General features: G+C 35.3%; 1 protein-coding gene across 1 annotated transcript; it reads left to right on the top strand.

Annotated features, from left to right (window-relative positions):
• The first annotated feature begins 3,481 nt into the window (after positions 1–3,481).
• Positions 3,482–11,333, top strand: LOC117331202 (carbohydrate sulfotransferase 4-like). Its single transcript, XM_033889800.1, has 2 exons — positions 3,482–3,558; positions 10,199–11,333. The coding sequence occupies exons 1-2, from the start codon at positions 3,482–3,484 to the stop codon at positions 10,971–10,973; spliced, it is 852 nt and encodes a 283-aa protein (XP_033745691.1). The 3' UTR covers positions 10,974–11,333.
• The last annotated feature ends 266 nt before the right edge of the window (positions 11,334–11,599 follow it).

Here is an 11,599-nt window from a genome sequence, read left to right as displayed (position 1 = left end):
ATAATAAAAAAGATCTTAAACATTACCGGATTATTTTCGCATTTTTTGAGACACCAATGTGCTAAAATACAACGGAAGGTAACACTGATTTTGTTCATAGCTATCGTATCAAGTAAAACGAACAGTTATTGTGAAAATAGCAGTAGTTGCTTCACCTAGTTGGGCCAGAGACATATATAGGTCTACACATATGGTCATATTAAATAATTCATCTTCTCAACCATAGTCGATCTAATTACTTATCCGCGGGATTTTTCTATTAAGAATATTTGTACTTCTCATGTACAGTGGATCTTTGTTTAAAATTGACTGGTCTGCAGGTCTGATCTGACTCCCTCAGCTGACCCTGACCACAGGGCCACGTTACTATCGTATCCTTTTGTAAAATGTATCAACGGTAGAATCGTCTGGATTACTACAATTTTTACCTTTAAATACTTTAATATATAAATACTTCTTACCGGTTAGCTTGTAATAATAATAATGAAAATATTACGGCCTTGTGGCCTTTCAGTGGACGAGAATAGATAGGAAATTGAGTAGAATCGGAACAGTATAGAATGAAAAAAGAATGGAAGGGGCGGAGGGGGGGGGGGGGGGGGGGAGGGGGGGGATGAAAGACAGTCGCCTGTCTAATAGATGGTGTGATTAATTTGAGAAAGCGACCCCAAGATTCAAATGGATCCTCACCTAGCACTATTTAGTAGCAGTTACGCCTACCCTAGCGAAGATGAAGGGAGAAGAGAATAGACCCTTCCCTTTGAATTTAGTTTATCAAGCTTTTAGACGTCCATCTAAACACCTAAAAAATATTTCAAAATATTAAATATTTGACTAAAAACATCTTATCCTCTGGGCCGGCGTTATCACACCAAAAGACCGCCGATGGATCTTTATCGTGCAAGTTACACATTCTCACATGGGACACCAATTTAAGTCCTATCAGACGGACTTGATGTCAGTCGTAAATGGTTCATTTAAATACTAGTGCTTTATTTTTGTGTCCGCACTTGTATGACTTCCTTCGATGTCCGATTCCGAATACATGTTTATGATTAGTCCATTATGTATTGGCATACAAATCGCGTAGTGTATTGTGTGTACAAAAAAATGTGTATATTAAACATGTGATTCTACCAAAATAATCACAAATCTTTTTTAGATCGAGCGTGCACCAATATATTACGCGATTTGCACGCCTATAAATAGTTGACTGAGCATATTATCTAAATAGAGTTATTCTATGTTTAAAAATTGAATGAATATTGCGATAAATTCATTCTTTCCTGTGTGTTGTTTTAACAACGACGAGAATGGGACACTTAGGCCTTTGTAAATTGCTTCAGTGCTTTTATTTTTTTCTTTTCGTTAGATTTCATTTCGTTTCGTTTGATTTCGTTTCGTTACGTTTGATTTCGTTTCGTTTCGCACTTTACAGGTACCCGTTTGACATGGCCTCTGGGTGGGGTTTTATACATAGGTCTGCTTTAATCCACCAACCGGATCCATAACGCGTATAGGAGATTAGCTGCATACTAACGGGGAGTAATCTATGATTTTAAGCATGAATTCAGACCGTAAAAGCGTGGCCTATCAATCATTTTGTTTCTATAGTCGTTAAAGGCAAGTACTATCAGACACAGCCAATCTGTCATAATGGCGATGTCCTTTCATGTTGACTCTTCTTCCTATCACCATAAAGCAGGATTCACGAAGTGTTGGCTTATTCAGTCTATAATAGGGAACGTGAGCTACAGAAAGATTGTCATGAAACAGGTTAATGTCCCCAACCGATGATACGTCATTGCAATGATAAGCCTGCTCATTACGTGAATATTTGTTGAGCCGATAAGCCAACGCAGCTATCGTCGATTCGATTATGACCGATCACCCCTAACTCAGTAAGAAACAATATATCCGCATTTCTGCATCTGAAGACCACACTACAAGTAGACGGACCGCTTTGGTGTACGTATGCGATGCTAAACCCACAACAAACGGTCATTTGTAAGACTAGAACTCGACGCAATGACCGAAACAATATTGTTCCATCACTGAAGAGGTGTAGAATTATTCATTGACGACTCGGGTCACTTTGCTGTGCTCTAGAAATTTATACTTATGATAGAAGATTTGTCAGATTTAGACGGCGACAAATGTCATATAGGGACTGAACGAGTTTTGTTTTTAATTATACATTGGTAGGCGGCTTTCACTCAACAAAATATCAACTGCATGATTTTACTCATCAACGTCGGTTTTACAATTAATCTATTGGCAGAACAAATCTGTGAATTGTTGCAAATTTCATTCGTTGGCCATGAATACACATACATTTTTTTTTTTTTTATTTTTGGCGTTGAAACCTATCCAAAAAGGAATTGTTCCTTACTAGGGAAAAAAAACAAAACAAACAAACAAACAAACAAACAAACAAAAATACAACGCGCCCTTTGGACGCAGATAACTCTCATCAGTGAGCATATAATTTGTGATGAATTCAATCAATGACATTGATGGTATATACAAGAAACGTCTTGGTTGATGAAGATTAAAACAACGTCTCTGCCAAAATCTCTGAATTCATGATCTCAGATTCCTTGCTTTGTCTTTCAAAAGTCAAATCAATGCCTAGTATAATAGCATTGGCCAGTCGTGCGATCTGCTATGTTTAAAAACAACTTCCTGGGGAGTGAAGACCAAAACGTCTGTTAAACACATAAATGTAGATGCAGTAAATTAAAATGACTCACCAGTACAGATTGCACATCCAGAAGTGACGTCATGTCGCCTTCTTCCGGGTACGTCATCATGAGATTACAAGTCAGTTGCTCCCGATTGTGGTGAATTTTCTCACATAATTTGTATTTCTTACATATCTTGATGCATTGTAACAATCCAATGGTATCCAGGTCCATAAAGGATTTGTAGTATCTGCTTGATTCGAGATCATCCTTTACATTCCTAGCACACATACCATGTCCATCAACAAATAGAAACTTTTGGAAGAAGAAAATTGCTGTCAGTATAAGATAACGAGATTGAACACTGTACATAATTGCATCAGAAGAAAGCTTAAGGCTACCTCACAACACGTTTGGAGAAACAACTTCTCCTTGCAAAGGTCATTTAAAGTAAGCATGCATCGTCTTGTTTTCCGTAAATGCTAACAGCTTATGTAATTAAACGAATGACAAATAAGTCACACGGTATCGCTAAGTCAGTCTGCTTAATATATTGTTGATGTTATGAAAAGCCTTTAGTATCTACAGTGGAAAAACACTGAAGTCAATTTATTATTAATTTTTAATGATTCATTGTATTATCTATTCGGATGTAGCCATACGGTAGTGATCAAGGACATCACAAGTGGGTTTTCACTAATCGCTCTCAGCAACGTACAGATAAATTCCCAATAACCACAACATCAGGTATCTTGGACGATGATGTTTAGTATAAACGTATATTATTGACATGTGCAATGGCAAAGGGAGATGAGATGCTATTTAGTTTTAGAAGTATTCCCAACTCAATAACCACTTCTCTTCTCAAGTTGAGGTAACAAGAAAATATGACCCTGCGGAAATCGTATAACGGGTCATTTTTTGCGTGAGAAATATACTCGTTTGTGATGATGGTTTGACCCTCCCAAAACAACCATGTCTAATGTGAATTCAAATCACCCAGCCATAGGGAATCTTTTCTTTATTCCTAAATATTGAATGTCGTCCATGTAATGAATTCCTTCGGCGACAGTTTTAAGTTTCTGTCGTCCGGTATATGCCGTGATTGGTGATTTAGTGATCGCTCAAATGTATATTAATGAGATATAGAATGGGAAGCACTGTTATTAAATATGTCTAGATATATCAATGGAATGTTGTACGAGATTGAGACTTTATTGTAATTACCTTAAAATATAAAATATTAATATAAAAATTCTTATCAAAAGCATGTGCTTTTTGTTTTATACAATTAGTTTATTGTATTGTACAATTATAATGCAGGAATATATCGCAAGTTATCTATCTTTTTTATAAATATATATGTATGAATCGATATTTATATTACCATGTTCAATGTTAAGTCAAATCACATTACATGAAAATGGTTTGTTCTCGGGACAAATAGCAGAGAATGTAAGTCTATGTATGTCGTATAATATCAAATAACTTTCTTATATGTTTTTTATCGTTTTCTTTTTTCTATTTTCCTACACATTTCTGATTCCTTTTGATTAATATGTGGGTTTTTCTTCTCACTCAAAATCTAAACCAGTAAATGTGAAATCAGCACATCGCAAACCCCAAGCCCCTAATTCCTAGCTCATCCTGCCCTTCCTGAATTTGCTACAATTTGAGTACACCAGGATATAAAAAAATAATAGTCCCCCTCGTTTGATCGATTTTCAGCTTCAATACCTGGTGACATTTGTTATAGATATAATTCTACATGTTAAGGTCTCCTAACAGTCCTTCTCTTCTTTTAAAACAACTTTATTCTTCCTTATGTCCCTCTTGACACTGCCTTATTTTGATATTTGTTGTGCGTTCGCCCCTGTGTAGAAGCAAGGCCTTGGGCTCTCGGCCAGGCTGAGATATAGCCGTCTTTGAAAATAGTAGTTTCTACTCCTGCTTAGCGCTCAGCATTTGTTTTGTGAGTTGGACGACTGGTTTGCTCGTTGTTAGTATAATGTGTCGGCTATGTGTCTCCGCCATTGTGTTTCAGTGAGGTAGCACTATTTAGATAGCTCTAATAGACAAACATGAATATACCACAGCCTCACAAAACACACAAGCACTTGCCATTTGCGTCTTACACACAGGGAAGGCCGTCCTTAAATGACCTTACCTGTTTGTGGGACAGTTAACAACTCAAAACCAAACCAAACCTAAGACGTTGATATGTACGAAGGAGGAATACCTCTCTGATCACTCAGCAATCATAAATTGATGAAAAAAGTGCAATCTATATTTCAGTAGATGTTTGCTTTAAACTATTCATGACAGTCAGCAAGTCATTCGACTGTGCTTTTCTGGGATCCGTGTATAGCCTAATAAAATGTTTTACTTGAACGCGTTCGATATATATTTCTTTCAGTCGAATGACGACGTTCGATAAAGAGAAAAAAAACTGAGGTAAATCCAATACGAGATGGTATACAACATTAAATTTCGGTATAATAATATTTTCGTTTTCTTGTTTTTGTTTTGCAAGGAATCCAAGGCTTATTTTCTTTCTTTCATTTGTGAACTGTTAGTAGATGTTATTAAACAGTATGAAATTGTATCCATATTGACGTCACACTAGCATCTGTCCCATGCTTGTATTTACAGTTGTATTTATTTTTTATAATCTGAACCAAAAGGGGATTTTGAAAGTCCTACATATGAATGCAAATCACTGACGTCTGCAATTTTAATTAATATCCTAGAATAGTTTATTTTCAGGGTAAAACACAATATGGTTTCACACATCGTCATAAACAGATCACACGCACAATATTAATTTCAATTTTTGTTTGTTTGTTTTGTTTTTTTTGTTGTTGTTTTTTTTCTCTGTCGCATAACTATTAAAATTTCCTTAAAAATAGCTTATAATACGCACTTAAGTATGGTTGGACTCATACATTTTAAGGATCTTAGGTATTTCTTTACAGACACATTTTAATTGATATTTCTATATAATGACGTATGACATTTAACTTCACCTCAAATATAATGCAAGAAGTGTGGATTTCGAATGGTAAAAATTGGTAGATAATTATTATCGGTATGGCAAAATGTCGAATGAAACTCCCCCCTGACCCAACAACTGCACGTGCGTACCTATCAGTATAAGGAAAACGGTGGGCCGGGTTTCAGTAGGCACTAGTGAGTGAGTTTTTGGTTAGATGTTTTCATAAAAAAACAAAAAAACAAAAAACAAAAAACAAAAAAAAACGTAAAAAAAACCTGTATTTCCAATATTGAATTTGGATCACTTTTCATAGTTAGATATGCATTTGCACTCTCAACACAGTGATCGCAGATTTTTTGCAAGAACACGCAATAAAGCTTATCCTACTTTACCCCGCGGGTTGTGTGTCATTAAGACAAAACAGGGCATATTATCTAGCACGAATATATCTAATTCAGAGATGAAATGGTTAGAATATTCCAATATTGTACCACAGTTTTCAAGCATAATCTCGCTCTCGCGCGGTTTCTTATGCAGTTCACTTTTTAAACAAATATATACGCTAAGCATTACAAAGACTCACAGCAAATTGTACACGTTGAGAGGTTTAGCTTTCCATTTGTTTCCTTTACAAACATTTTGTCTAAGAAAGAAGCAGCAAAGAAAGCAAGAATAGAGGAAAGAAAAAAGGCAGGAGATCGACTTTCAGTTTGAACTATAATTTCAAGAGTTAGTTCCCTTTGACTGAAATTCAATTTTTACAATAGGTACATTCTAAATTATCTTTTTACAGTTAATTGAAATTCGTTATATCTCTGATATGTTAAGAATAGTTCATGTGTTCAAGAACTTTGACAGCATATTGATTGGCACCTATTACCTAATCTAGTTATAGTTACATGCACGTGACAATGCATATATTGTTATATAGGATACTACTCTGAATATCTTCTCCATTTCTTATATCTATGTTGATCGATAATATTATGAAATGATCAATACAATACATAATTTACTACTTGAGTCAGGATTCTACTAACTGTCCGTTATTGTTGATTAATTCACATATAAACATACATCTTGATTGTTTTATCGCTGTATTCGAAATTCTGAAATGACTATTCGACCCAGCTACCAATATAAAACGGAAAGCTAAAGATGATTTATTCATTAATCTTAAATCCCATGCAAATAAATAGAGAACTGAAGACCCCCTTTCATTTATGGGGAAAATGAATAACATGTATTTCTCTTCTGTCAGATTTATTCTTCCTCTTGAATATACAGTAACATCGCAAAAAAAAAAAAAAAAAAAAATGTGCTTAAATAAAAAATCTTCAAAGTTCTTCAACCTATATCTTATATCATGTATAAGCATTTTAAGCCTGTTTTGGTGATTTGTATTATGAAATAGACTTGGAAACTCTTGCTGGCCGTAGAAAGCTACATCTGCTATATAACATGCACAAAAAATAACTCAAGACTGAATCATCTACCTCCGCCTATCATTGGTAAAAAATCCCTATACTCTGCGAAACAATAATAACTGAATTTAGACTCACTGTACTGTCACCAGCTCCTCGTTTTCACCATCTACTCTTCACAGTTGGGTGTCTTAAACAATGCAGTGCGTTCATGACCTACATTATATTAATTCATATCCTCGTCATATGTATTGTCTCCCACCTATGTATTTTTTTCTATTCAATATTTTGCAAACAAGGCTCAAACATTAGTTAGTTCCTTAATTATGTTTTATTTTGGACAAATCTTGTAAATAATGCTGCATGTACTTGTGGTAACCCTTGTGAGAATGTCTTTCACTTCTTTATAGAACGTCGTCTTTTTATAAATAAACCGTTTATCCTTGACCAGAGTTTTAAATTTTAAATGTTGAATTCATTATTTTATGAATGTATGGTATTTTTCAACGTGTTACTAGTTCTATATGTAAATATTTATTGTATCTCTACTCGTCTATGTGTAATTTTTTATTGAACTCTACTCTCCTATGTGCAAATGTATACTGGGAGAAGGCATAGATGATATGTTGAATTAACTATTCCTAATCCTTTGTAAGAATTTTAAAGATGAATAGGCTTAAATCGATGACACATGTTAAGCAAAGCTTTCAACTGAACCACAATAGCGAACCTTACAAGATGTTATCAATTGCAGGCTGACATCTGGTCTATAAAACATTACTATAATCTTAAATCGAAACTATTGACAAAGTTTAGTTTGCTATTTAAATGCATCACTGCCTGGCCTGGACGTTTTCTGTTTAAGTCACACAAAATGTATAAAAAGAAGATGACTTTTAGTGTAATAGCACTGGTCGCGTTAGTATATGTCACCTGGCTGGGAAGACAATATGGTTTGTACTGTATAAACATACATAGGTAAGTTCAAATTACTTATATTGTTTCGTGTTGTGTCGTTGGGCAAGGCAATTTACTCTCATTGATCTGCATTGTATGCGACGGGCCTCCCTTACATTGTCCAGTGATGTAATCACCAATTGCTACTAGGAGGTCGCGGCCTCAAAATGACCCAGGATGTTCACGAGCAAACCGAGCAAACCAAAATGAAATTTTGAAAGGTGTTTTGATCGTGTGTATTTCTTTTGCTATCCTTACATATTTTTTTATTCTTTGTTTCACAAACTTATTTGCATGGCGATGCTATTCAAATATGACTTTGTATGATAAGCACATTACTGGGAAAAGCTTAACTTATAAAATGAACTGTGAAGACAATTGCTTTTGTGGTATGTTATCGGTGCTAAAGAAATGTCGTATATGACATTTAGGTTAAGTAAAGTAACATGACATTAGATAATATCTTCTTACGAACTTGACACAGAACAAAGGGGGTAATAAGGATTTGGTTGCTGTTTTGAAAAAATTAGAAAATTGAAGTAGGCCATTATCTGGTAAAGTTATTGATGTATAAGTTTGCCTATTGTCTTTATAAGAATGCACTTCTGGAACAGCTTTGCAGAAAATGGTTGCAGTGTGAACAGTAAACAAGAATGGATTGATGCCATCTTTTATCTTCGCGGAAAATGAACCTCTCGCGAAAAGAAGTATATTTGTGCTAATGTAAATACGAAGTCCATTTTTTCGTTGCAGATCGGAAAGTCTACCTTCACTTAAGCCTCTGATAGTTTCGAAGAAGTGCAACCATGATATACTCCTGGTTGGTTACTTGCGCGGGGGGACTACATTCACAGGAAGAATTCTAGGACTACGAAAAGGGAATTTTTATATGTACGAACCACTGCATAGCCTGAATACATGGGGATACTACAAACCTGGACATACGTGTAGTATAAAGGAAGATAATTGCAAGTACGCATATGAATTGCCATACAATTTCATCTTCAAATAAGTGGCAATAATAATTTTCTCGATTATTCCTGAGATGGCATTTAACAATGTACATAAATGATATCTACACTTTAATGCATTGTCCAAATCCTTTTTTAAGAAATGAAGACTTTTCTCCTTTTAATTCTTAAAAAAACTCGTTTTATTTCAATAATAATTTTAATTTTATTTTATTGAAATTTTAGCAATATGGATTAGGGTTTTCTATTCAACTGGTAAATGACAGCCGTTTTTCCATCTTGGCATCATCATACTGGTTTTTCATACCAGCATAATAAAGCGTATAACCACGAATAAAGGAATATTCATAATAGATAACATCTTACCAACTTGAAATACACACCGTTTTATTCGATATCATGGTGACCTCGCAAGGTACAGTTTGAATACGTCGATATACTAAAAAGTCAGGTAAATCAATCCACTGCCGTTGCCACTGTGATGGCTAAGAAAGAAAATATCTAATACATTTATTCATATATGGTATGAAAAATAAAATCGATTACTTTGTTTCACGACTGAGAGAAAATCTCTGTCAGCAGGGATGTGAAGTGTACACAGCACTTTAAAGCAAGCCTATGTGTGTGACATCTGTTTTTAATGTTTAAACATCGAGACTTGATAGAGAGCGACTTTGCGCAGGCCAGAATATAATCAAAAAGCAATCGGCATGGTATACTAAAGGAAAAAAGAAATATACAAGTTTGTATACATTGAGTAAGAATACGAAATCATAAGAGTTTTTTTTCAATATTTCGTGTAAATAAACTTGTACACGGCTGTCTGTTTTGATCTATTCATGTGTAGTGTCATATGTATATAACAATTAAAATAATTCTCCCGAATGTAGATCTAATCGCCCATGTGAAGACTTTGGTCAATTTCTCTGTGTCTGTCCCTTATATAACGATGTTCGTTAACTGTAAATAAGGGAGTTATATCCTTTCTGCGATGATCTTGTCTAAACTACTATTTGTCGATCCACAATAAATCAATGAGGACAAAATAGTAATTACAAAATCAGCTCAAAGCTACATTAATAAAATCAAAAGGTTTCTCTTTATTTTTTTATTGAGGTATTAAGTGGGACAGATTTTTTTTCCATATTTTGTTTTTTGTTTTTGCAGAAAATCTAACGGAACAGATGAACTCGTCTTGGATATCTTACAAGGATTGTACAATTGTGATTACAACGTTTTGCTGCGCTCCTTGCAAATATGGCAAATACTGGAAGGGAAAGGGCATGAAGATGTGAAAAATCCTTCCTGGATAAAGTATTTTCCTGAATGTCACGGCGAGCAGAAAGGTTGCGTGGAAAAAATTGTGAAACAGTGCGGCAACTCTATTGCACTGGTGAGCAAAGTCCCTCGCGTCAGTTTAAGTCTAGCGGCACAACTGTTAAAAAAGGTACGCAGTCTAAAAATAATCCACCTTTTAAGAGACCCCAGGGCTATAATGAAATCAAGAAAGGTTTTAGAATGGACTCCTCCGCCGGCTGGTTCATTATCTTTATGTAGGAAAATGGCTGATGATTACCTTCAATCTGATATAATAAAAAAAGACCACCCGGCAAGACTGCTGACCGTTTTTTATGAAGATCTCGTAACTCATCCAGCAGAAACTGTTCAAATGATGTACGATTTCGCAGGATATGATTTTGACGAAAAAGAACAGAGTCGCCTGAGTAATATGACTGGAATGACACCTGGCAATATGCCTATATCTAGTGATAGAAAGACATCGTTGCAAGTCGCAATGGAATGGAGAACAAAAATTAACTTAACGTTTCTGAATGCAATAGATCCTGGGTGTAAGGATCTTTACAAAATATTAGGATACCCTCCATTAAATAGTGAAACCGACATACACAATAGCAGTATACCTCTTAGAATAATTGGTTAGAGCTTAGTTCAGATCAAAAATTATATTAGGATGACTGTGTATTACGTTTGTTCTGGTATTCTGGTATTCCGAATGTCATTTAGTCAGAATGCCCTTCTGTCCAAAGGTTGAACAGTCCAAAGGCCCGATAGTCCGAAAAAAGGTTAATATAAATACATGTTGTATACTAATGTTGATAAATAGTTTGATGACAGCATTACTCGAATTGTTACTGGAACACAAGAAGCAGGCATAAAAAGCAAAAATGGCACACGTTTTCGTAACCTATTTTCGGACTAAGGGTCATTCGGACTTTTGGAAATTCGGATTATTGGACCTTAGGACCGATGAGCCTTCGGACTATAAGGTATTCGGTATTTAATGCAGCCCCCCCCCCCCCCCCCCCCCCCCCCCCCCCCCTTTTGGGGGGGGGGGGGGGGCGAAAATGTCTAAATTGTGTACAAAATAAAGGGGGATTACTCTTACCGTGTTATATATATTACATGGTTAGTGCTTGCCTGATAGATGTTATGCTCGATTCGCTGTAAACACTAATGTGTGTCCTATGTAAACTGTAAATACTGCATTATTCGTAAACCTGTTTAAATGATAAAGGCCTTTTCATACACAAAAATATCTACTTACAG

This window comes from Pecten maximus, chromosome 7, assembly GCF_902652985.1.
Source record: "Pecten maximus chromosome 7, xPecMax1.1, whole genome shotgun sequence".
In the NCBI taxonomy this organism is placed as follows: Eukaryota; Metazoa; Mollusca; class Bivalvia; order Pectinida; family Pectinidae; genus Pecten; species Pecten maximus.
This window is presented reverse-complemented; position numbering and strand designations above follow the sequence as displayed.